This window comes from Globicephala melas, chromosome 2 (genome assembly GCF_963455315.2).
Source record: "Globicephala melas chromosome 2, mGloMel1.2, whole genome shotgun sequence".
NCBI classification, from domain to species: Eukaryota; Metazoa; Chordata; class Mammalia; order Artiodactyla; family Delphinidae; genus Globicephala; species Globicephala melas.
In genome coordinates, this window is record NC_083315.2 from 133,943,479 (window position 1) to 133,970,563 (window position 27,085).

General features: G+C 36.6%; 2 protein-coding genes across 4 annotated transcripts in view; one reads left to right on the forward strand and one right to left on the reverse strand.

The window, feature by feature from the left end:
• The window catches only part of EXOC5 (exocyst complex component 5), a 57,519-nt gene extending 55,814 nt beyond the window's left edge, over positions 1 to 1,705 (reverse strand). For both annotated transcript variants that reach the window (XR_009563136.2, XM_030855091.3), the window contains exon 1: positions 1,425 to 1,705. Coding sequence is in view for 1 of the 2 variants with exons in the window: in XM_030855091.3 (XP_030710951.1) it covers positions 1,425 to 1,451 (27 nt within the window). In the remaining variant the exon portion in view is untranslated. The remainder of the gene's footprint in view (positions 1 to 1,424) is intronic.
• A 125-nt stretch (positions 1,706 to 1,830) lies between these two features.
• Positions 1,831 to 26,579, forward strand: AP5M1 (adaptor related protein complex 5 subunit mu 1). Of its 2 annotated transcripts, XM_060294847.1 has the most exons (9): positions 1,831 to 2,205; positions 4,309 to 4,333; positions 8,690 to 9,335; positions 13,974 to 14,201; positions 14,781 to 14,920; positions 15,646 to 15,731; positions 15,822 to 15,940; positions 18,810 to 18,906; positions 21,347 to 26,579. In XM_060294847.1, exons 3-9 carry the CDS (start codon positions 8,913 to 8,915, stop codon positions 21,427 to 21,429), a joined length of 1,176 nt encoding a protein of 391 aa, XP_060150830.1. In that variant the 5' UTR covers positions 1,831 to 2,205; positions 4,309 to 4,333; positions 8,690 to 8,912; the 3' UTR covers positions 21,430 to 26,579. The 2 variants fall into 2 exon arrangements, with proteins under 2 accessions (XP_060150830.1, XP_030710954.1); XM_030855094.2 differs by lacking the exon at positions 4,309 to 4,333.
• Positions 26,580 to 27,085: the final 506 nt, after the last annotated feature.

Below are 27,085 nucleotides of genomic sequence, written 5' to 3' on the forward strand. Positions count from 1 at the left end.
CTTAAATCCGAGGAAATGTAATTAATATTTCCCAATTCTTTCTTACAATTATATTTCTTCACTCATAAATTACTATCTTATTATAACTTATTATAAAAATGGCATGTACTATTCCTCAATAAATGCATTATCTATCCAAAAGCTGATAGAAACCCAAAATATAGTTAGCTAACAAATGAATAGTTCCCAGTTGTTATAGAAACTGTGGCATTCAAATTTTAAGCCAAAAAAAACCAAACAAAACCTGCTGAATCTCACGCAGAAAAAAGGATCCAATTTTCACTTATGGAGAAATTGTCTATTGTCAACTGCAGTCTTCTTAATTATTTCTTACACTTTTATTATTCAATATGAAACACAAGCACACATCAAAAAGGTTCTTCCTTCCCCTTCCTTCACATCTCAGTTTTCATTTCTGTCACAAAAGAAGATCCCTTACACGTTGTTAGGTGGTCTAATTAAAATTTTCCTATTCTATTATCTCAAGCATCACAGATTCTCACACAGGATTCCCCTAAACTGAATTTTAAGTTTTAGAGACTGAAAACGGTCCAAGAAACACATTAGAATCTCACTGTCTCACGCGTAAGGATTCTTTTTATTTTTTTACATCTTTATTGGAGTGTAATTGCTTTACAACAGTGTGTTAGTTGCTGTTGTATAATAAAGTGAATCAGCTATACATATACATACATCCCCATATCCCCTCCCTCTTGGGTCTCCCTCCCACCCTCCCTATCCCACCCCTCTAGGTGGTCACAAAGCACCGAGCTGAGGGGGGTTATAATACACTTCAATTCCTCAAGACCCGAACACAAATGTTAATTTTAGTTTTGACTTCCTTCAGTCGGAAAGGGCTTAGTAGGCCTTTATCGTCGTAAAAAATACTACAGCCTTTTCAAATGGAAGGGTAAACTGGTAGGCAAGTGAGCGCCGCTTCCAACACTGGCTAACGTAGTCATTACTCAACCACCAAAAGCGCCTAGTCGTCCCAATCTCAAGGCGGGGGGGGGGGGGCCTAGAATATCACGCGGGGATCCAGGCGACAAGACGGGGCTCGCCAGACCTGGATCAGGATCCTCTTTCCGCGCCCCAAGTCAGCCCTTCCGAACTCTCATCCCGAGTTCATCTTCCAACGCCCAAACCCCGAGGCTCCCTTCCAGCCGTGCGGACAAAAGCAATGCTCCTCCGCTGGGACTCCGGGATTGCTCCCCTGCCCACCTCCCCACCCGGGTCCCCAAGCCACCCCTCCCCCCTTTCACGCTCCGCCCGCGCCGACACGGGAGCCACCACCCCACCCCTTCCCCTTCTCACCTTCCTTCCCCAGGGCTGCTCCCGCAGCCGCGAACGCCCGCTCCTCTGCCCGCCCACCTCGCTGCTCGCACCCCGGGCCCGCCACTCCCTGAAGAGCTGCGGAGACCCACCTCGAACAGCTCGGCCGTCGTGGCCATCCCGGCCGGCTGAGAGGCTCGCCTCGTACTGGATGCCGTCTCTTCTTCACATGCTGCGCCTCAGCGGCGCCGCGCACAGGTCTCTGCTCGGCTCGCCAGCTCCGGCTCCCGGCCGCCGCGGGCCGCCCCGCTCCCCGCAGAGCCCAGGCGGGGCGGGAAAGCGGCCATGAAGTGAAGCCGCAGACGCCTGTCAGCTGCCTCCCGGCGCCGCCCGCGCCGCTCCCATTGTCACCGCCTCGTACGCCGGAAGTGGAGCTGCGCGCGCCCGGGTGGCTGTTGGGAGGGGCCGGCGAGGGGGAGAGCAGCAGGCGAACCGCGAAGAGGCTCCCCGCGCGGGCGAGTGAGGCATCATGATCCTTGCGGGCTACCGTCCCGGAAGTGGACTCGAGGGGAAGAAAGTATCAGGGTTGGTGGGGAGAAATAGATTTCCGGAGGTTTTAAGGGCGGATTCACAGAACTTTTTGTGGCGTGTGTTGTCCAGCGCGGACTCAGAGGTTTTAGTGACTTCACCTGAAGGAGTTAGCTTCTCTGCTGAGCCCGACCTGTCTGTGGTGGGGCAGAACGTGGCTCTAGTTGCGTGAGCCTCGGGGCTTCTGGTAAAAGAAAACGCCTGAGAAAGCCGGTCTGCGCTCTTCTTCGGTGGCCACCTTAGCGAAGAGCTGATGTCTTAGTGGCTTAGCATGGCCCAGCGGGCAGTGTGGCTCATAAGCCACGAACCGGGAAGTCCACTTTGTGGCACCGTCAGATTCTCCAGGTAAACGCAAATCTAAATCCTCAGGCGTGATGGATCGGACAGATGGATGGTGTAGCATAGTTTTGTGATGCTGTGTATCCCTGGTCCGACACCTGGGCAAGTTACTTAACATTTGTTTCATCTGTTAAGTGGAGATTGTAATAATACTGCCTCATAGTGTTGTGAGAATTAAATGAGTTGATGCCTGGCACATTTTAAGTATTATGTATTTTCTTATATTAATGTTACTGTATCGTAACTCCACCTACGTAAGATTGATGTAGGGATGACGAAAGGAAAGGAAACTTCCTGAGCAATAAACATGTTTCACATTTTTCTACTTTAATAAAAATCATTCAAGGACATTTTAACTCATTTTTATGGAAAGTTCTTGCTGAGCAGTGTCAGGCTGTTACTTTCAGCTTATAATTATTTTTCATTCCCAGAAATTCTCAGATAGTTTACTTTAAAGTTCCTAATTGTTGAAGAAAATTGGAAAAGTACAAAAAATTAAACTGAATTCACTTTTTTAAAATGGTGTGAGCTGATCTGGTTCCACTTTTAGAATTTGCCGCGTTTTATCAAACTAGCTCTGTGAAGAGAATATACAGTAACTCACTGTAAAATATGGGTGGCAATTGAGTGATCTGTTTCACCTTTTGTTCTCAGTGGTGGACAGTTCTTTCTTGCAAACATTCATTCTTCCCTGAGAAAAGCTCTATAGTGAAGTAGCTAGTTCTGAATCCAGATTCAGGCTGACAAAGATGAGTGTAATTTTAAGGAAAAGTGGTAGGCAATGTGGATATGAAAAATTCCCTCTTTCCTACCTTAACAATTTTTGTTACTGAAGGCATCCAGCCTTGGAGTTTACCATTTTCTCTGGGATACCTGGCTTACATTTGTTGTTCTTCTTGTTGTACCTCAGGAGGTTAATAATCTTCAATATGGTTCATCAGCCTTATTGGTCCATCCATCCTAGGTACTCCTGCTTTACTTATATATTCCCTTTGGTATCTTTATCCTTTTGTTTGTGTGTTTGTGTATGTATTTTTCAAATTATACAATTAAGTGTGCTATAGATGTCATTCCCTTTTCTTACGCTTGTCAGATTTCTCAGCACTATTTTTAGGAAACATCCAGTTTACTTTGTGTTCATCTAGGGCAGCACTGTCCAGTAGAATTTTCTTCAGTGATGGAAATGGGAGATGTTCTAAATCTATACTGTCTAATATTGCAGCTACTGGCCACATGTAGCTGTTGAGTTTTTGAAATGTGGTTATTGTAACTGAGAAACTCAGTTTTTAATTGTGTTTCATTTTAAGTTTAAATAGCCATGTATGGCTAGCAGCTACTATACTGGATAGTGCAGATCTAGGCCATTGAATCTACTTGCTCTGTAGTACTCCATGGTTTACATCTGTCACATTTTACATCTCCCCTTCCCCTGGTGATGATCTCCCAGATTGCCCCCGACTCAGCTATCAAAACGGTGCTGCAGTAGATAACCTCAGACAGTTACATGGGGGCATATCTATACTGATTTTGACTAAATATTACCAATAATTAGCTCCTCAGAATTCTTTGACCAGTCTAGACTCTCATCAGCAGTATCTATTCTTTCCTAACACTTACTCCACTATTTGCCAGTACTGGTGTAAAGAATACCTTACTTTCATTTGCATTTCTCTGTGTAGCAATGGCCTTTGGGTTTCCTCTTATGTGAATTGCCTGTATATATCAATTGTCTGTTTTTTTCTGCAAGAGTTGCTGGTTTTTTCCTGTTAACTTGTAGGAGTTCATTGCGTAATCTTGATATTAGTCCTATGTCATTTTTAGCTATTATAGATATTTTATCTTAACTTATTGTCATTGTCAATTAACTTTTCATTACCCTCGGTTAAACAGAAATCCCTAGTTTTGTTGCAGTCAAAGTAGTTAGCCCTTTGGGGGAATTTGTTGAAGTCTTTTCCTACCTTTATTTCCCGAAGATATCTTACTACATTATTTCCTCTTGACTTTATCATTTTCTCTATTATATTTAGGCCTTTAATCCGTCTGTAGTCCATCTCTGGATGTGGTGTTAAGTAATATTCTCATTTTGTTTTTCTCTATGCTGTGGGGCAGTTTTCCTGACATCATCTTCCAAACAGTATGTATTTTTTTCATTGATTTCTGGGCCTGTTGATAGTAGTTTATTATGTCTCCCATATAAACATTGGTCTGTCTCAGTTCTATTACTTTGTTCTTTGCCAGTACCATAGTGTATTTATATCTGTGGCTTTGTAGCTTATTTTAATATTTCGTAGAGGTAAGATTTTTGTACTGTGTACAATAATAAGTTTATTGAAGAAGTTGTGCTTGTTTTCAGAGTTCTTTCCCACTGTGCTTAGAATATTTCAAAAGAAAAATTCTTTTTGTTTGGGTGGACTTTTCAACATCTCTATGAAGGCAGCAACTTGGGTTCAGATAATTCATCTGCCACTTATTTAATCCTGTATCATTGAACGAATTAGTTAGGTTTTATTTTTTTTTCTGTTTTCTGACCTCCTGGGGCCAGAGTTAGAGCTAAACAGATATGCACTGGCCTTTTATCCACATATTTGCCAAAGGGTGATGGCCATCACATAAGATTTAAGAATGCAAATGATCTTTCCTCTATCTAGCTACTTTTTCCCCACAACAGAACTTGATTTAGATTCTGGTTTAGAGATTTGCTGTCTGGATAGATAGTAACAGTACCAGCTTAAGTCTAGCTTAGGTTGGTATTGTTCCCTATAGTTGCAGGGCCATTTAAAGTTCAAGTCCTGTTTTAGAAAAGGCCTAGAATAACTCTGAAATGACAGGTTGAGTCATCCGGCAAAGTATTTATTGAACATATATTGAGACATTCTGTAATAAGATCCCAGACAAACTTATTTTTGCAATTTCAATCATGAAATTCTTACACTTAAGAGAACTTGAATTATCCTCTAGAGGATAATAGTCTGGGCTAGAGTTCAGTCCAGAGTTTTTAACTATCCTTATCCAAAGACTAAGAGGAAGAAGTGGCATTCACCTGCTAGGCCATTACTGGAGGGCTAGCTAATTCTTCCCTTTCCTCAATCAAGAAAATGCATCAGAATGTAAATGAGTGAGGTTCACTAATACATGGATAACTTTGAATACATTCTTATTTTTCTTTTTTAGAATTATTAGTAGTATTAGTGAATTAGTAGAAAAACATTATTTGGCTAGGTCTGTTCTTGATTCTTGATGAGAATTGCTTATATGTTCTTTAGCCACTCCCTTATTTTACAAATAAGAAGACAGACTTAGGGAAGTTAGGCAATTTACACAGAAGTTAATAGCAAATAAATGACTTTGTTGTGGACTTTGGAGTGGAGAGATAAGGAATTGGGAAAGTACTTTTTTAATTAAGAAGATGTGATCTAACATTTTTGTAAATTTCTGTTTCCCCAAAAAAAGGATGAATTAGTAACTTACTGTTCAGGATAGAGCATGCAAACCATAAAAGATTATTCATTTTATTCTTTTTGTTACCTCATAGTATCTTCCAGGGCCATAGAGATAAACCACTATTACTAAGATGCTCTTACATGTTTTTGTAGGGGTTGGCAAGAAGACTCAGGGTACCAAGTGTACTCAGGATACTAGTGAACCCACAATGTGGAGGATTAAATTGAACCACTTTTTTCCATCATACTCTACTAAGATGGAATCAGAAAAAAAAGTCCTGTGGTGGGGTGGGAGAAATTTATGAAGAGGGTCAAAAGGTATACTCTTTCAGTTATAAAATAAATAAGTCATAGGGATGTAATATACAGCATGGTGACTATAGTTGAATTATACTGTATTGCATATTTGGAAGTTGCTAAGACAGGAAGTCTGTCTTTAAAAATTTATTTAATTTATTTATTTTTGGCTGTGTTGGGTCTTCGTTGCTGCGCGCAATTCATTGCGGCTACTCTTCATTGCGGTGCACGGGCTTCTCGTTGTGGTGGCTTCCCTTGTTGTGGAGCACGGGCTGTAAGCGCGCGGGCTTCAGTAGTTGTGGTGCGTAGGCTCAGTAGTTCTGGCTCCCGGGCTCTAGAGCGCAGGCTCAGTAGTTCTGGCACACGGGCTTAGTTGCTCTGCGGCATGTGGGATCTTCCCAGACCAGGGTTCAAATCTGTGTCCCCTGTATTAGCAGGCAGGTTCTTAACCACTGCACCACCAAGGAAGCCCCAACAGGAAGTCTTAAAAGTTTTCATCACAAAAAAAAAAAAATTTTGTAACTATGTAAGGTGATAGATGTTAACTAGACTTACTGTGGTAATCATTTTGCAATGTATACAAATATCAAATCATTATGTTACATACCTGAAACTATTGGGTTGGCCAAAAAGTTCCTTAGGTTTTTAAGTAAAAATAAAAGACACATTTTTCATTTTCACCAAGAACTTTATTGAACAAGGTATTCACTGTTTTGTTCCACTACCTTCTGCCATTTTTCAAGCAGCTTCATAATTCCATCTTCCCAAAACTTTTTATCTTTTTGAGCAAAGAACTGTTCCAGGAGCCTTTTACAGTCTTCCAGGGAATTTAAATTTTTTCCATTAAGAGAATTTTGTAAAGACGGAAATAAATGGAAATCCTGGAAATGTCTGGTGAATACGGCGGATGAATCGGAACTTCCCAGCCAAGCTATAACAGTTTTTTCCTGGTCATCAAAGAAACACGCGGTCTTGCGTTATCCTGATGGAAGATTATGCGTTTTCTGTTGACTAATTCTGGATGCTTTTTGTGGAGTGCTGCTTTCAGTTGGTCTAATTGGGAACAGTACTTGTTGGAATTAATTGTTTGGTTTTCCAGAAGGAGCTCATAATAGAGGACTCCCTTCCAGTCCCACTATATATAACATCACCTTCTTTGCATGAAGACCGGCCTTTGGTGTGGTTGGTGGTGGTTCATTTCAGTTGCCCCACGATCTCTTCCATTCCACACTATTGTACAGTATCAACTTTTCATCACCCATCACAATTTGTTTCAAATACAGAACGTTTTTGATATGTTTCAGTAGAGAATCGCATGCGGAAATACAGTCAAGAAGGTTTTTTTTCACTTAAATTACGTGGAACCCAAATACCAAAGCGATTAACATTACCAAGCTGGTACAAATGATTTTCAAGACTTGATTTGGATATTTTGAGTATGTCGGCTGTCTCCAGTGTGCTATAACATTGACTGTTCTCCGTTAATGTCTCGATTTGATTGCTATCCACTTCAACTGGTCTACCCAATGGTGGAGCATCGTCCAGCAGGAAATCTCTAGCATGAAACTTTGCAAACCATTTTTGACACGTTCTATCAGTCACAGCACCTTCTCCATACACTGCACAAATCTTGTTTTTTTGCGTTTTAATTGTGTTTTTACCTTTCTTGAAATAATAAAGCATAATATGCTAAAAATGTTGCTTTTTCTTTCTTTTTCAATATTAAAATGGCCACACAGAAATTCTCCAATTTTGATTTTTTTTTTTAAATGAACACTGAAAAAATAAAAAAATTAAAAAAAAAAATAAATAAATAAATGAACACTGAAGTTAAAGACAACTAAGCACTACTAGAGCCACCTTATGGAAAAAAACAAATGAACTTTTTGACCAACCTAATGATATAATGTTATATCTAAATTATACCTCAATTAGAAAGTGGGGGTGGGAGGAGAGGGAGGAAGGGGAAAGGAAAGACAAGACAAGAAAATCTTCTTTGCAGCCTTATCTGTAACAACAAAAGAAGTGATGTTTCTACCAATGGGGGTCCAGATAGATTGCAGGTCCTTAACCCAATGGAATACTGTGCAGCTGTAGCTTTACGTGACCTAACTTGGAAAGTGTAAAAAGTAAGTTTCACTGCAAAATGTATCATTCTGTTTTTTTAAAATGACAGTGTGTTTATGTTTATGCTTTAAAAGCATTGAAAACCCTCTAGAAGGATGAAACAGTAAACCCTTGGCAGTGGTTACTCCTGGAGGTAGGATTGAGTGGGGAGAAAGATGTTCCTTGTGATTAAAAAACAAAGGAAAGGAGGAAATAAAATAAATTTTTTTTAAAAAGATAAGAAAGAAAAAAAAGTCCTTATAGATGCCTAAAATGTATACAGGTATACACACCTTGCTTAAGTGTGAATCTGAGCGGCCAAAGACTAGGATTTTGAATTAGAACCAGGTACTCTATTCTACCTATTTAAAAAATTAACTAAATTGAATTTTTTTAGATAATAGATAATGATACTTTATCATTTGAGATATATCAAGTACACAACAGGTAATTGTTTTAGAAAGAATTTAACATGTAATATAATATTTTTTTGGTTGTGGTTTTTGTTTGTTGGTGTGTGTATTTGTTATTGTGTGTTTTGTTGTTATTAGTGTTTGCCTTATGTTTTGTGTTTGTTTTTAGGTTTTGAACTTGCAGTTTTATTTTACTTGCAGGAATTAATTATGGTTTTGTTTCCATTAATACAGACGGTATCCAACTGTTGAAAAAAGAGCCAAAGTCTTCAATGGAGCAAGTTATGTGCCTGTTCCTGAAGATGGTCCCTTCCTTAAAGCACTGCTTTTCGAACTGAGATTATTGCGTGATGATAAGCACTTTTCGGAGAGTCGTGATAGCTGTTCACACATCAATAAAACATCCATTTATGCACTCCCGATAGGAGGTGAAGAACTCTGGCCAGTTGTTGCTTTCATGAAGAATGGCATGATATACGCTTGTGTTCCACTGGTTGAACAAACTTTATCCCCTCGTCCACCATTAATTAGCATTAGTGGAATTTCACAAGGCTTTGAACTTCTTTTTGGGGTACAGGGTTTTCTTTACTCAGGTCAAAAAAATGACAGTGAGCTAAATACAAAATTGAGCCAGTTGCCTGACTTGCTTCTACAGGCTTGTCCCTTTGGCACTTTGTTAGATGCCAACTTACAGAATTCATTGGATAGTATTAATTTTGCTTCTGTTACTCATCCACAAAAACAGCCGACCTGGAAAGCTGGAACATACAAAGGAAAACCACAGGTTTCTATTTCTATCACTGAAAAGGTAAAATCCATGCAATATGATAAACAGGATATAGCAGATACATGGCAAGTCATTGGAGTTGTCACTTGCAAGGTGAGATTTTCTCTGGTACTTGTTTTATCATAGCACATAACATTTATGGAGAAAAGTAAAATTTGCCGACCTTATTTTACATCATAATGTGACATTCTTGATTCTTATAAACAGCAGTCATTAAATGTTATGTTCATGTGAAATTTTATAATGTTATCTTTTTGCATTTCTTACTAATTATACTGGCTATATGCATTTGACCCTTGAACAATACAGATTTGAACTGCGTGGGTCTACTTCTACGTGGCTTTTTTTCACTAAATACATACTGCATTCGGTACTATAGTATCTGCAGTTGGCTGAATCTACAGTTGGCTAAATCCACAGATGCGGAACCTCGGACACAGAGTGCTGACTGTAAAGTTTATACATGGATTTTGACTGAACAGAGGGTCAGTGCCCCTAACCCTCGCATTGTTCAAGGGTCGACTGCATTGCTGTGTAATGAATTGACCTGTTACCACAACCAATAAACATTTATTATACTCGTAGTTTCTGTAGGTCAGGACTTCAAGAGCAACTTAGCTGGGAACTTCTAGTGTGGAAGTCTGTCACAGTCAAGAGTTCAGCTGGGGCTATAGTCACCTGAAGGTATGACTGGAGCTGGAAGTTCTACTTGCAAGGTGACTCAGTCACATGGCTGGCAAGTTGGTGCTGATTATTGGTAGGAGACCTCAGTTTCTTTCCATGTGGACTTCTCAACAGGCTGCTTAAGAATATTCTCACAACTTGGTGACTGCCTTCCCTTTGATCAAATGATCATACAGACAGACAGCCACATGAGGCACAAGTGAAAGCTATTCTTTTTATTACCTAGGCTGAAAGGTCACATAGTATCACTTCTGCCACTTTCTGTTCATCAGAAGCAGGTCACTTTGTCTGGTCCACGTTCAAGGGGAGTGGGATGAGGCTCCATCTTTTGAAAAGAGTAGGGTCAGAGAATTTGTGAAAATATTTTAAAGTCACCATACCTACTTTCCATTTTTCCTAGAGGGGGTGAAATTGACAAATCTTTGACTTAATATCTGAAGCCATTTTCAAGGGCTCACGTTTTATTTAAACAAGTCACTAGGTTAATATAGGGTTCTGTGGTTTAAGGTTAGGTAATAGGAAAAAGCAATGAAAATAACAATACAGTTAGCAGTGATCAGTGCCACATTCAATAATGATCAAAAATAGAGCCCCTCCAAGAGAATGTCTACAAGTACATATTAATATTCTCAGGTGTCTGTTTTTCTGTTATCTTCCTTTATTTTCTGCACTTATTAATATAAACTTTTTATATATCATATCAATGTTGAGTAGTTAAGTGCAAATCCAATAGATAAAAGTAGATTTCAAGAACAGAGAATGAGAAGAGTCCTGGCAGACAAATTGGGTCTTTTTTTTTCCTTTTTAACCTTAAAGTGACCTAAAAATTTATGTGCCTGTTTTAAACTCACTTCTATTACGATCAAAAATACATTCCAGGGCTTCCTTGGTGACACAGTGGTTGAGAGTCCGCCTGCCGATGCAGGGGACACGGGTTCGTGCCCCGGTCCGGGAAGATCCCACATGCCGCAGAGCGGCTGGGCCCGTGAGCCATGGCCGCTGAGCCTGCGCATCCAGAGCCTGTGCTCCGCAACGGGAGAGGCCACAACAGTGAGAGGCCTGCGTACCGAAAAAAGAAAAAAATACATTCCAGTTATTAATTTTAATAGAAATAATTATCATAAATGTCTCCAAAATTAAGGTGTTTACAGATTATGTCATTCATACCTCTTAAAGCAGTTGAATCTACGTTTCTTGTAAGTTCTGTAAAATACAAGTAGGAAAATTCACTGTCTCTGTTTTTCATTCTGTAGTAATGAACAGGGAATATGTTATATATAATTTAATACTAATTAATATTATGCTATTTAAATATCTCAGCTCATTGATAGGCTGACCCTAGTTTATTGCTTCTGGGAATTTTAGATTGGCTCCTATTCTTGGTCTAATACAAATGATCATTATGGGAAACTTTCATCTTTAAAAAACTTTTTTCTAAAAATAAAAATAGTGAGGGTATACTGAAACTCATGAACTAAATGTTTCTTTAGGGTTGTATGTAAATAGTATAACTGTTAGCCAAACCATTTTTAAAGTATTTAAAGGAGTTTTATTATGAAGCCTATTGTAAATGGAAATAATTATCTTCATTTTATCTCAATCCTAGTAGGAAACCTGGTGAACCAAAAGCCAGTGGACTGAAGTTCTAATCCTCATTCCACCACTAATTTCTCTGTCTCTTTGGAAGACTTACACAATTTTTTCAATCTTTTCTCTTTTTTTTTTTTTTTTTTTTTGCGGTACGCGGGCCTCTCACTGTTGTGGCCTCTCCCGTTGCGGAGCACAGGCTCCGGACGCGCAGGCTCAGCAGCCATGGCTCATGGGCCTAGCCACTCCACGGCATGTGGGATCTTCCCAGACCGGGGCACGAACCCCTGTCCCCTGCATCAGCAGGCGGACTCTCAACCACTGCGCCACCAGGGAAGCCCTCTTTTCTCATTTTTAAAATTAGATAAGGACCTAGGTTGCTTCTGTTTGTATAATTCCTAATTAAAAGTCCAGATCTACATATGCCAGATTGGTTTAAAAGGTAGTATACAGATTTCTTCTAGAATGGATGTCCTCATCCCGTAGTGAATGGCTAGTGCTCTGGTATTTCAGATGCCTAGACAGCAGATAATTTCTTGGTTATTTCCATAATGGTTGCTGTTTCTCTGATTCCTTTAATTATGTTAGAGTGTTAGAGGATAATAAGTATAAACCGAATATTTTAAAATGTTGATACTATTTGCTACTAATATTTGTTCATATATTATCTCCATAAATATCTGCCAAAAAATAAAACTTTTTTCTTTAATTCTTGCTATCCACATATAGAGAGTGAAGTAGCAGATGATTTAAAGTTGAAAATACTAAAATGTTCTTAAGTTTCATAGTAGTTATTTGGCATTTTTATTATCAAATGGGATTGACGTTATTCTATCACTGAAAGACCTTTATAAGTCACTAATTATACATGGTACTGTTCATAATGCCTGCCTGCTCTCTAAATGCTTGCATTATACAGCAGATATATTCATGAATTCACACATATGTCAAGTGGTAGATAAAAATATAAAACATTTCCTATTAAAATTGCGAACCAAAGGTACGGTTCATAATTATAAAAAGATATCCATTCAGCAAACATTATTGGAGTATCTCTGGCTGCGTTGGGTCTTTGTTGCTGCACATGGGCTTTCTCTTGTTGCAGAGGGCGGGACCTACTCTTCGTTGCGGTGCGTGGGCTTCTCCTCACGGTGGCTTCTGTTGTTGTGGAGCACGAGCTCTAGGCGTGCGGGCTTCAGTAGTTGTGGCACGCGGGCTTCAGTAGTCATGGCTTGTGGGCTTCAGTAGTTGTGTCTCACGAGCTCTAGAGTGCAGGCTCAGTAGTTGTGCCACACGGGCTTAGTTGCTCCGCGGCATGTGGGACCTTCCCAGACCAGGGCTCGAACTCATGTCCCCTGCATTGGCAAGCGGATTCTTAACCACTTCACCACAAGGGAAGTCCCTGGAGTATCTCTTATACTTAGCAATGTACTGGGCACTAGAGATACAAAGAAAAATATAATAATTCTTGCTTTCAAAAACTTAAAGCTTAAAGAAGGAAACAAACAGGGGCACAGACATTTGATCTCACCTCTAGAGAGCGGGCAGTTAATGCATAATGCAGACTATGTATATGATAGTGGAACTAGCTGCTTGCATTTGGAGCTAAGCATTGTACCTACTGAGTTCCACCAACTCTTAAAATATTGTACAAGTCTAGCCAAACAAAACTTATCAGTAAGCCTTATATGCCTCAATTGGACAGTTGTAATTGGGTGCTTTAATAGAGGTAAATGTCAAGTTTGAGTTATAAAGGAAGAGCCTGACCGCCCACCGCCGCCCCCCCCCCGGCCCCCAGCACACACCCAAGTAAGGTATATCAGTCTGGCTGGGTCAGAAAAAGAGCCACTACAGATTTATGGGAGTAAAGGTGTTTAGTATAGGAATGAGGGCTTACTCACGGATAAGAGGAGCTGGGAGAATAAGTCTCTGATCCTCTGACAGTCCCCAATGTGTCTCCAGCATTACTTGCAGGGTAGAAAATGATTAAAGAGGTAGATGGGAACCAAACAGCAAAAGGCTTTAAAAGTAATACAAAACTGAGGGGGAACTATTGAGAGGTTTTGACATGGATACAATATAATTAGAATTATGTTTTATTAAGATAGCTCTAGCATTGATGAAGGATGGATTGATTAGAGGAAAGTGAGTCTAGATACACTTAGAGGGCTATGACAGAAATTGTAAGGGCCTGTACCAGTGTAACAGGAATGAAGAAAAGTTGCTTTTTAAGGGTTTTAAATGTAAGCAGAGGGCTCTAGGAAGGCTCTCCTGGTCTCTGGCTTGGGTGTCTGAGAGCATGATAGAATCATTAACCAGAACACAGAAAGCAATGAGAATAATACCTTGAGAGAAAAGTGAATTAAGTTGTGGAAAGTGACTCAGATAAATTAAGAAAGGCCTCATTCAAAAGATGTATGCTTCAAAAATCTTGGTAATATCTGTTTGTTTGTGTTGCAGTGTGATTTAGAAGGAAGTATGCCAAATGTTACCATCAGCTTGAGTCTCCCCACCAATGGATCTCCACTTCAGGATATTCTGGTTCATCCTTGTGTGACATCTCTCGACTCTGCCATTCTGACTTCTAGTAGCATTGATGCAGCAGATGATTCTGCATTTAGTGGGCCTTACAAATTTCCACTCACTCCACCTTTAGAGTCATTCAACTTATGCTACTACACTTCTCAGGTAAACAACCTTGGAGAAGTTAGGACTTTGCTAATCTTCATATTTATGAATTCTGTTGTGAGCAAATCATCCAAACAAGAACTTTTGGTCCAAACAAGAACTTTTCATGAGTTATTTACCAGAAGATTCAGATTGTTTCGCTCCGATCAGTTATTGATGACCCATTAAGCTATTGCTGATCTGGGAGGGTTGGGGAGTCAAGATACAAGCAGGGCAGCAGAAACTGTGGGCGGGTGTCAGTGATCAGTATGTCTAGTGCACGTTCTGTGTTGCAGGTTATAGAGACCCTGGAGGAAGGGAATCTGAACAAGCAGGAGTAGGAAAAAGAATGTATCACACACCTCTGTAAGGCACCTTTCTCACCTCTGGAAATAGAAAGAGATGCAAGAATCCCTGACCTTAGAAGGAATGTAGCTTCATCATCTATTATCAAAATAACTTGGAGTAACCCATTAGTCATTAAAGTCATATCTGTATATAATGACTATATTACTGCAAGGCTTTTTTCTCCATCACCACTGATATTTTAGACCCATTAACCTGAGAATTATATAAAAATGTGTTTATGTTTGTTTCCAGGTCCCTGTGCCACCAATTTTGGGTTTTTATCAAGTAAAAGAGGAAGAAGTACAACTAAAAATAACAGTTAATTTAAAACTTCATGAAAGTGTGAAAAATAGTTTTGAATTCTGTGAAGCTCGTATACCTTTTTACAACAGGTAGGAATAAAGTAACATAATGCCATGATCTCTGCCTTCTTTAGTACATTCCCACTGCCCTATAATAAATTGTCTTGGTTTTTACCTTATTTTTAAGATCTAAAAATTTTATGTTATTCAAATGTATGCTGATTCTTAACCAAAACATTGTCATAAAAATAATCTCTTTATTTTTAAATATCGTCATTTTTCTGGTTAAACTACTTGCTAGTAAATTATAAACTTCAGCCAGTGTAGCTTCTTCAGGGTTTATTTTACTACTGGCTTTATTTCTAACGATTTTCTGTACTCAACATACAGATCAAGCCCAACTAGAAAACCTGGTGAATTAATATCATAAGATTACTTCCTTATCAGTTCTACTTTTAAGTTTGTCCTACAGAATAGTTCTTTTCAAAGGATACATAAATATATAGTAAAATCACAGTTTTAATGTTACATCAATCTATGTGCCTGTATTAATACATTCTGCATGACTTTGTAGTTATCTTTAGAATTAATAATGAAATGTATAGCATCACTAAAAAAATGTTTATTGTGTTTCTGTGTTTTCTGAGATATAATATTCATTATTTATTCTACTCTATTCTGCAAACTTGAATACAGATCTGCTTTTATGTTGTCCTTGTATTAAGTAACAGTAGCAAGATTTGACTTAAATCTCTTTAAACTGTTATATCTATGATTATTTTTTTCTTTCCATTTTGTCCATTTCTTTTTTAAAGAGGTCCAGTCACACATGTGGAATACAAAGTTAGTTTTGGCCAGCTTGAAGTATTTCGAGAGAAAAGCTTATTGATCTGGAATATTGGTAAACTAGGTTTTGTTTATTTTTTTTTCATTCATTTGCTGTAGAATCTATTTAATTTATAATAGTTGATTGATGTATTTCTGTTTTTAGGACAGAAGTTCCCAAAATCAATGGAAATTAGTCTTTCTGGAACTGTAACTTTTGGAGCCAAGAGCCATGAAAAGCAGCCATTTGACCAGATTTGCATTGGAGGCACAGCGTATTTAAAGGTAAATATATTTATATGGCTCACTACATTAGAAGCCTTTCCTTTTGTTCCAAATTGCATATAATTGATTTTTAATGTTTCCTAACATTTTTTTGTTTTTGGAGTTCTGTTCTTTTTGTCTAAGTCCTCTGTTAGATTTTAGTAAGATTCTTTTTGTTTAGTAATCACTTTCTATTTCACTTAATACTTTAAAATTTTTAAGGTGAAAGAATTATGTAAAACCTAAATACCTCAACTTAACCTAGTTCTACACAGCTCTTAGATATCACATTTTAGATTTGTATAAAAAGAATGTAAGATGTAGTCTTTGCCCTCTAGGGATTTTTCAATGATGCATGTCAGTAACTGATCAGGACTGACTGCTTTTGGTCTTTCAAAAAAAAGACTGAGCACTTCCAACCAAAGTGATCAAGGAAAGCTTTGTAGTAGAGATGGAGTTTAGGCAAAACTCTGAGGCTCAGGTAAGCATCGATATGAAGCCTTGAATATTAACTCTCGTTTGTATAGGTGAAGAAATGACTTAATCACAGGAATGAAGGATAACAAGGCATGTTTAGGAACCAGTGCTAGAAACAGTAGTCACACAGAAGTCTGAATAAGTGATTTAGGTCTGGATTGTAGAGAATTTGAATCTGGCTTTCATTGCTTTGTTAGAAAATGTTATACTTTCTTTGAGTACGGGAGTGGTCCTCCAGAAAGCGATACTTTATGAGGATCAATCTGAAATGGATGTGAGGAAGGTGAGTGAAGAAAAAAACTAGAGACAAAGAAACTATTTTTTAGCTATATTAGTATTTCATCTGAAAGGTAGTAAGTTAATAATGCTGAACTAGTGTAGTGTCACAGAAAGAGAAAGGAAGAGAGAAAAAGGAATAGAGCTGTGATAAAGGTATAGCCTTTAATCTCAGTAATTAAGTAGAAAGATAAGAAATAGTTTTAAGTCAAAGATGATGTCATTAAAAAATTGTGACTTAGACCAGACTTGAAGCTCCAGGAGGGCAAAGACTGTGTGAATCTCATTCATTCATCGTTTTATTCCCAACATCTAGTTCAGTACCTAGCGCATAAATATTTGATGAATGGATGTACATACTTAGAAGAAAGTTCTGTATCTTAGAAGAAATGTGGAGAAATTTGGGAGGGAGTGGGCTTCATATCACATATGTTGCTGGTAATAGCAATTTACCCCAGTATAGGTGTCCAGTAGGTGGCTTAAAACCCAAAGCTTGATTCTCAAGAGAAAGCTCAACTGTTCTTAGGATCTAGGAGTTATCCATGGAGAAGAAATAGTTGAGGCAGTAGAAATGAATAAGGTCAGAAAAAGATAAGAGAAAATAGGAGGAAGGTTCAAAAGAATCAGTGAGGGAAAGTGAAAATGCGATCAGAAAGGTAGCAGGAAAACCTAAATAGAGTAGTATCAAAGAAATCAAAGAGAGATTGAAATCTATATGTAAAAGCAACTAGGGGAAATGGTAGTGAAGTCAGAAGTACACTAGTGATATTCATTTCTTCTGTATTGGCTTCAACTATGTCCATGAGCTTTGTTTCAATGATTATTATAGAAATTCCCTCTTCCAGATGTTTTTCAGAAAAAAAAGTGAGATGTTACTATACTATATGTTTTTCAAAGGTAGGGATTATGACTCTTTTATTCATTTTCATCACCTAACCAGTTATAGCCGCATCAAAAGCGTGTAGTACGTATTTGTGTTCAATGAATAGATTTATTTTTATAATATCTAGTTGTGTGGAAATCAACCTTGTCATAACTTCCAGCATCCAGAATTATACCAAACAAGCAAGCAAAAGCCCTTTACTATTAGATAATTTGAGTTGCAATAGGGAAGAAATTGCTGAGAAGATCTGAAAATTACATCTATGCCTGTGATCAGTTAGTTTGGCAATCAAAAGGAGAAAGATAGGAAAAGAGAGAAATTTGCAGGGAAGGGAGAAGGAAGAAAAAAAGTATAGAAAAGCTATCAGGATATTGCCAAATCAAAAGCTTTTAGCAGCAAAGATGAGAATCACAGCAAAAGGAGGCAGGAGTTCTGTAAGAATAGACCTTTCATGGTTCATGTGAATATCATTGTGGCTCAGAGACAGCCCAACACTATGCCTTCAGAGAAGGTACTAATGGCCCTCTCTATTATAGCCCAATATATTAATTGGCATTTATACTGATATCACCACATTATCAATTAAATCCAGGAACTTACATTCATTCATTACATTCATTACATTTTAGAAAGGTTAGTTATGTAAAAGTTAAATTTTAGTTTTCTGAAAAATTAAGCAGAGCGTTTCATTCCCTCCAAACACCAGATAAACTGGTGTTTCTGTTTTAGTAATTATTTTATTGTGTTCTGCTAAAAGGTGTATAAAAGAATTATGATCTGAAATCTATCACAGCCACATAGCCTTAGAGATAGGAGAGAACATACAGAACACCAAACACCATAGGGGAAGGAGCACCAGCTTTTGTAGTCAGGCAGGTCTGAGTTCAAATGCCAGCTCTACTACTTACCTACTGGGACGCTAAGTGTTTCCATCTCTGAACCTCAGTTCCCTCATGTGTAAAATAGGGATACCTTGCAGTGCAGATTAGAGTTTATATTAGTGAAGGGCCTGGTATGTGTTAAGCACTTCATAATGGCAGCCTTACAAAGAAACGACCCTAATGCAGAAGGGAAAGGTGAGTATATATGTGTGAACATGTGCACTCGCACGCAATCACACACAGTATTATTTGTGATTTTTATTTTGTGAACTCTGTGAAATAAATTCCTAAACTTGTGTCAAGGGAAAAAAATGTGACCATCATTTTTACCAAATAATCACCTTAATTTGGTACATTTCTCTTCTTGTTCTAGCTTCATTTTAGGATCTTAGATTATACACTCACTGGGTGTTATGCGGATCAGCATTCAGTTCAAGTTTTTGCATCAGGAAAACCAAAAATAAGTACATGTAAGTTGTACAGATTCAAACTAACTTAAGGTAACTAAAGTGGTGTTATGTTATTATTAACTAAGATAAAATTAAAATATGACAGAAAAAGATCAGAGAATAATACCGATTTATAAAAATTCTGGCCTAATCCATCCTGTGTAACAGTTTATGTACATTGCCCTCTGCCTTCTCCTATTTGTAAAGTGGTCTGGATGAGCAAGGATTGACATAGAGGTGGGCTCTAGTCTAAAGTTGGATTTGCTTTGCTCTGCTTATAATTTACTTCTGGGCAAGTTAGTGAACTTCTTATTTAGTTTCCTCATATATAAAACGGAATTAGTAGTAGTATTTACCTCAGGGTTGTTAGGAGGTTTAAATAAAATCATATCAACCATGCACTTAGCATTAATGCTTAGCATGTGGGATGGATTCAATAAATGTTAAGTATGATTATTACTTAAAATTTTAAATATTTTTAGCAAATGTTGTAGTCAATGAGCATTATTTAGTACTCTGTTTTACCAAAAGGAGGGTAAGAGAAATGTGTGTGTGTGTGTGTGTGTGTATACACACACACACACACATATAGTACAAATGGAAATATAGGGAGGGGAAACAGAGCAATTTGTAGATGAATTCAAAATTATTTAATTCAGATCAAATATAGATATGTGGCACAGAACAAAAAAGTAGCTAGAATGAGGTAGAGTTAGATAAACGTAAGCAGCAACATTTTTGCCTCATATATTAAGGGGAATAAAGCTATTTAGGTAAGTATTTCTTAAACTAAGGGTTAGGGTCCCTAGGAATGATAAGACAAGACTTTGTACTTGAAAGTTTCTAAAGAATTACAGAACTCAGAACTACTGAATTCTAAGGAATTACCTGTGAATGGCAATAATATATTCTATGTAATATAACCAGAATAAGCCATATTCTTTACCTCCATACATCCCTGTGCTTTCTCCTACATCATTTTTTCATTGCTTTTTAGAGAAATTCATGTATATGGAAGAGTCTTCATAATGCTTTTTCTTTTTTTTTTTTTTTAAACGAAGGCACAATACAGTTGTTAGTTTGGACAAACCAGCAGTTTTGTCTAAATGCAAACAGACCAGTATTTTAGGTTGTCCATGGGAAATATGTTGTCTCTTTAGATAATGTTTAAAATATTGTATCTTATTAATATTAACTAAACATATTGTAGTAATTTTCAGAGATTATAATACAGAATGGGATGTTTCAGTAATTCACCTGCTTCTTAATATATGAATGAAAGAGGTCACTTTAAATGCATAATTATGACCAATCTTTTATTTCCTTCTTCTATTAGTTTCAGAGCATAACTATCACTTCGTGCAACTATGTAAAAACCTTTATTTTGCCATCATCTTGACAATAAAATCTATATTCATAATATACAACTTAGTTCTGAAAATAGTTTAATAATGCTAATAATCTTAATTTAAATAATAATAGCTGATGTTTATTGCTTACTATGTGCCAGGCACAGTTCTGAGTATGTAATGTGCGCTAACTCATTAATCCTTACAGCACCCTACGTAAGTGTTGTTATCTCCATTTTACAGATGAGGATGTTGACGGAACAGAGAGAATAGGGTCACATAGCTAGTAAATGGCAGAACTGGACTCAAAGCCAAGCAGTCTGTCTCTAGACCCTGACCACTTAACCAGTATGCTATGTTGCCTCTCAATGTCTTAACCAATATGCTATGTTGCCTCTCAATGTTACTAGGTTCTCAAACTGAACAAACAACAACAAAAAGACAATGCAGTAATACATCCTACCTCTATCCTTTTCATTATGAAGAAGGTATAAAAGGCAGAATTGGATACATAGAGATGGAATAAGAACTTACACATGTCTAGCTCCAAATGAGCATTATCATCTCAGTTTTACATATCAGAAAACTTTAAAGAGGTTTTCATTTGTCCAAAGCTCTTAAAACAGAAACCTTAAATTTTATCAGAACAATAAGAAACCACTGAAGCAACCTTTTTAAAACGTTACTAGAAAGTTGGGTGTGTATTTCCATCTCTGAAACTTTGAATGCATAAAGAATAGCAAGATCAGAATCAGAACTGTAGTGAAGAGGTTACAGAAGGGTAACAATAAAACTATTTTTAATGTTTTTGTAGCTGAAGTAATGGTCTATAATAAAAAGAATTTAGGGAAGATGTGAGAAAAAAATTAGCAGATTTGGCATGAGGGATTTTGGCATGTATAAGCTAAAAGGTGGATTATTCATGTATTTAATGAAGCCATATTTTTAAAGTGGTGAAAGTTATAATAATGCCTTGATAAAAATTGAATTGAAATGGATATCTCAAAGTATTGCCTTCCTTGAAATAATTGTGTTCCACAATTTTAAATATCATGACTTTGCTTTCTCATTGAATTTTTAAGATAATATAATCTTATCATTTTTTTTTTTAGACCGGAAACTAATTTCTTCTGACTATTACATCTGGAATTCTAAAGCTCCTGCTCCAGTAACATATGGATCATTATTACTGTAATTGTCTCATGTTTAAATGGGATTTATACAATAGTAACATAAATTAAATCACAGTCTTTTATTTTTAAGGTGTATGCATATAACCTATGAGTGAAAATCATTGATTTAATTACAAAATGCTCTTGTTCAATGTTTTTAGTCTGATCTAGTGTGAAAGAACATTTTAAAGACTAATGTATCCAATTTCATTACCCTTTGATTTTACTCAAGTATGATTTCAGAGCATAAAATGTAGTGATTCACTTTCAGCTTATTGTAGACTAGTCTTGGGTTACCCTGCCATACATGTTTCTTCCTGCCCCTGTGGCAGACATGGCTAATCAGTCACAGTCCTCTTTCTCCACTGAGCCTTCCTGGATATGGGCTTAGGCTCCTCAGTGCAGAGCTGCAGGCAGCTACTCCCAATAGATTGTAGATGACGTGCAAGATAAAAAACTATTTGCTCTTCCAAACCTAAGTGCTAAGTGCTAGTACGATGTGTTGTTACAGAATACCAGAGACCACATTAGAAACAACTTTGTAAATCTCTTGAGAAAACAGCTGATGAAAATGAAAGAAAATTGTTTAAATAGTAACCTGTTTTTAATCAGAACTATCCTACTGACTAATAAAGAATCTGCATAATTCTATTTTGTTTATCTCTGTTCTGGAGTTACTTTTCAGGCAAGCTTATTAATCTGCCACAATAACATTTTGTTTAGTAAGCATATTAAGAGGAGTGGGATACCTTCAGAAGATGAGCATAGTGTTTTGTGATTACTGAATATCTGCAGCCAAATTTTTAAATATAAATTTAGATATAATAACGGTCTTTTCCTGTTTTATTATAATTCATTAATGAATGAATTCAGGTAAAAATCAAAAGCTATTTTATGGGTAGAGAGTATCACTTAAATCTTATTTCAGTTTCATGTAGCACATTTTCTTTAAATTTGTCACCCTTGCTTCCTTATTGGCATGCTCTGGGTTTCTTCAGGAACCATCCAGTCATACAGTCCACCTGTCTTTACAATTATTTGTCACATTCTGTTTTCAAAGTAGTTCATTGTCAAGTTGGACTTTAAATGACCATTCAAGAAAAGATGAAATCTCAAGAACCTCAAAACCTATTCCATGTCAAGTTTCTTTTTACGGAACAGAATTAGAAGAGATATAAAAAAAATACGCATTACAGATTAATATTCAATTAAATTATATCTTGGTTTCTTTTTTTTATGAGTCTCTTAAGGAAAAGCTTAGAAAAAGCTGCTAACTTCTTGAAAGAGAGCTATGGTAGTTTGAAAGGAGATTGCATAGAAATTTAGGATTTGAAATGTAATTTTTTAAAATTAAGGTCAATCCTACTCATAAACTCATTTTCTGCAAGACATTATCATGGCATAATGTTCTATGTTCAAAATTATCCCAAGTAATGAAGAAAACAGAGTAACTTCCAGACCAGGACTTTAGCTTGTTATTCTAGGTTAATCATAGATAATCAGTAGTAAAAACGTTCCTTTTGAAAAAAGAAAAAAATCATTCCCTTTAAGTTTTTTGATCTCTCTTAAACTCAAGGAAAACTTAACATTTCACTTATATTAACGGAGCCATTTGTACATCTTGATTGTATAAGTGTTTAGCAAAGTATACTAAAATAGGGAAGAGGCATTTATCTAGTGAGTAGGCTGAGATTCAGTATAATAATCCCCTAGGCAAAACTTTATAAGCAGTCGTAAAAACCAATGAATCTTTGATCTGACATTTCTAGAAACCTGAGGAAAATCTAAGGAGTACTGGAAAAGTGTAGGGACAATGGGGAACCTGATGCCATCTGTTGCCATTGCATTCTAACATAACGCTACAGAACTAAAACTAACTCATGTTTTCATCCTGTTGAGATCAGCTGGGCACACTGTGATGCTTTGATTTTGTCTAGAAACCTGTCACTTCAGGATAATTTCTGAAGACAAAGTCTGTTTCCCGTTTGGTAGGTGACCTGTTTAATGTTTTCTCTGTGTCTGGGAACTCCTTAGTGTAATTAGCGACCTTTGAACTCCACAACTAATCCTGAGCTATTTTGTATTCCTTACTCATCTTTAAGGCTGGACCTTTCTTTTCTTCAGAGTCCGCTGCCACAATTAAAGAAGAAACAGCTGCATTTCAAAGGGATTCCAATTCCAGAAGCTTAATCGTGATTGACATGTTCTTATTCTAAGCTATAAGACACTCTAAGAGTCCTTTCTTGGGTTAAAACTTCAATCATTTTCTAAAATATTATCTCGCTATGGATTTTATTCATTTTCTTTGATAACTATTCTTTGCATTTTTTAACTTGAAAGATGCTGTGTGTTTGCACTGAATATGAGCACCTACTTCCAGTTAAAGGTTTGGATGGTGTCAGACCGCTGGATGCAAAATTGCTAAATTCCCTTTAGTGCCAAAATATGATTATGAAATCTGATGTCTATCATATGGGTAATTATTCTTCAGTAGATCCAAAATGTACAAAAAGTGTTACCTTTCTGAAAATGTACTCAAACTTTTTAAAGTCAGCTGTACCCTTAACAGTGTAAGACAATCCCCTTACAGTGGTGGGCATTTTTTACCTTTTACTTTTTAAATAATTGATTCAAATGTCAGGTTTGAAGTAAATAGCCTTATCAGGAATTCTTAAATTTTTTAAAAAAATTTTAATTAAGCATTAGTCTTACAAAATTAATTTTTTCACACCAACTGAATATTTTCAGTGAGTTAAAATTGTGGTTTTATATATACATTGTATGATTTAAGATATTTCAAAGCACAATTTAATACATAGAACAACTACTAGTATTTTTCTTCTAGTTTTTACTATAGTATTTCAGAATCCTTTATAGATATTCATGGACTCCTGCACCACCCCTGGGAGGAAGGTAGGTCGAGTTATCATCCAGAGTCTCTGCAGGGACCGCTGCCACAGCAGAATGGTTGTTTCTAAGACAAAGGTCAGAAAAGGGATGTTAATAAACAGTTCTCAGGTTTAAGGGACTTTTTTAGGATTACATCTTAAATTCCAACAAATCAGATTTAGGAGTTACTGAAAGTGAAATTGATCCATCCCTCATCCAAACTTTGCAATACTTTCCTGTTCTGACATCATTTAGATAGTTAGCTGTATTATCAGATTAGAAACCATTGTACCAGGCTGCTGAAAGGAAAAGGAGGCAAAAAGCTAAACATGGGATGAATTCTGAACCTTTTAACCTGGCTGAAGTACGTAGGTCCCTGTTATGCAAATACCTTCAATCCTCTGCTAAGTTCAGTGGAAATAATTTTCTTGAATGACAGGTTTATTCAGCAAGGATTCAGTTGGTGATTAATCCCCCTTTGATCTAGGGTATTTCACTTAACTACCAGTTACCTCGTTCTGACAAAGTGCAACTGAGATTAGGGAGATCACTAGAACACTACCAGGGTGTGCGTTTATTCTCTATAACCTTTTAAAGCAAGGGCCAAGAATGCAATTTATTTTCAGTATTTGAAGATGTAAAAGTCCTGTCTGCTAAGTTAGAAAGTCAATTGAATACCAAATGAAGTTTAGTTCTTATGTAATAGAACAAACATTTCTTTTTACTTTGCCTAACAATGATTTTAGAAAACATAGGCTTTGAAGAAACAAAGACTACAGTTTAAGTATATCTTCTAGTTTTGTTTCATATACTAGAGTGTATATTTATTGGCCCTGAGATAACCCAAAAATCAAAGCTACAACTTACGCTGAGAAAATGCTTCTATTTTATTCAACTGCACAGTTTCTCCCCATCCGCCTCCATTAAAAAATGTCATGGTATGTGGTAAAGAAATCCAATTTGGGAAAACATGTCGCAGTACACAATTATTCATAAGACTTGTGATTTCAAAGCTTTATTTAACTTTGTCCTTTCTTGAAAAAGAGCTTGTTTTGTTCCCATGATGAATCAAGATTTTTTTCATAAAAGTACCATTACAAAAATACTTCAAACTGATTATTTTAAGTTATCAAAATAACCATTTCGACAGTACTGTTTACTATTTTTTTCTGCCTTTTTCTCATTTAACTGGGTACCCTTCCTCCATAACTTTAAAGTTTGAAATGTTCTATGAAATTTTGCACAATATTTGAAGAATAAAATTGTAAGATGTGTTTCTTGACTAGTTTTATTATTATAGACAGCATTTTTTAATGCTTTGTAATTGTTCATTATTCTAGTATCAGTTTGCAAGTTATGTATTTGGATAATTTTCTTATACCTTTTTTTTGGCTCAAACTTTTTGTGATCCAATTTCTAAATTGAAACAGTGACTCAAATAAATGCATATCTAACTTATGTTTATGCCAAATGAACATCTCTAGTTTGAATTTAGTAACCAAAATGTTTCTAAATATCTTTTGATAGCAAGTTACTTAACCATGGTAAAATTGAGGATCAGAAAAAATATAAGATGGAAGGCAGGATCCCCTGGCCATGTTGCTAAGAAACTAGTATTTTTAATAATTAACTTACTCTGTGCAGTAAATTTTTAGTTAATAAAATGTTGCAATATATCTTGAAATATGCTATCAGAGAAAATATATTTATGTAAAGCATAGATGTATGTGTGTGGGTATTTATATAATGTTTTATGTTAGTGTGTACAACTTGGTGGGTTTCCCTATGAAATATTTCATTATGTCAGAGGAAGAAGAATATTTAAAGTTAAATATTCAAATGTCCTCCCTGCAAACACAATGTTAGTCAGTAGTAATGAGGAGGTGCATAAAATGAATATTACCAAAGAACTCTTGAGGTTACTCTTATAAAATGGTTAAAACTCTTATGAGTTGAAAGCTTTTCAGCTAGCTTCTAGGTTTTTTTTCAACAACTGTTTTATGGATATGATAACATTATCGTCTGTATATAGCCTGGAGCAATGCAATGCCTTATCTGTATTACTAATTTACTGCTTTGTAAGCAGGTTACTTTGAGGTCCAGGTTGACTTTTCTCAGGCCCTGGCCAATCTGTGTAATTGTTGGTAGTGTGGTGTTAATATATGATGCACAGCATTTACATAGTGACGGATGCCCTGGGGTGGAAACCACCTGCTGAATTGTTCTTCCAGTAGGACGTGAAAATTTGTATATCTTAATACTCCATTAAACATTTAAAATCAAACTATGTTTCCTTTAAATGTCTTCTCTTTAAATGATAGTTTCTGTGGAAAAAAAAAAGTTATTTAGTTAACATACTACTAATAAATAAAAATGAAAAATTATTGTTATCCCTCTTAAATTTTTTACTTTTTCTTTCAAGGGACTTTAGTGCCCTCTGCAGGTTATATAAAGAGATAACTAATGACTATATTTTTAAACCCTGTGATTTTTCCCTTTTAGAAGCAAAGCATGGTAAGTGTGATCCATTTTACTTATATTGTTAACTTTGTTAATTTGCCAGTGATTGAAGTAAGAGTTTCTTTTCTTTGCCAGTTTTATAGTTTTGTTTAGTGTGAAGAATGTAATACCATTGAATTTTCCAAATCACTTAGCTGGCACTCTTTAAATGTTAGAACTATAGTAATACACATTCCCTCACAGAAAGCAGATTGGGAAAACATTCAGCGATTTTGAAATTTATTGAAAATGTGGAGAATAACTTGATTATTTCCCATTACATTATTAGAA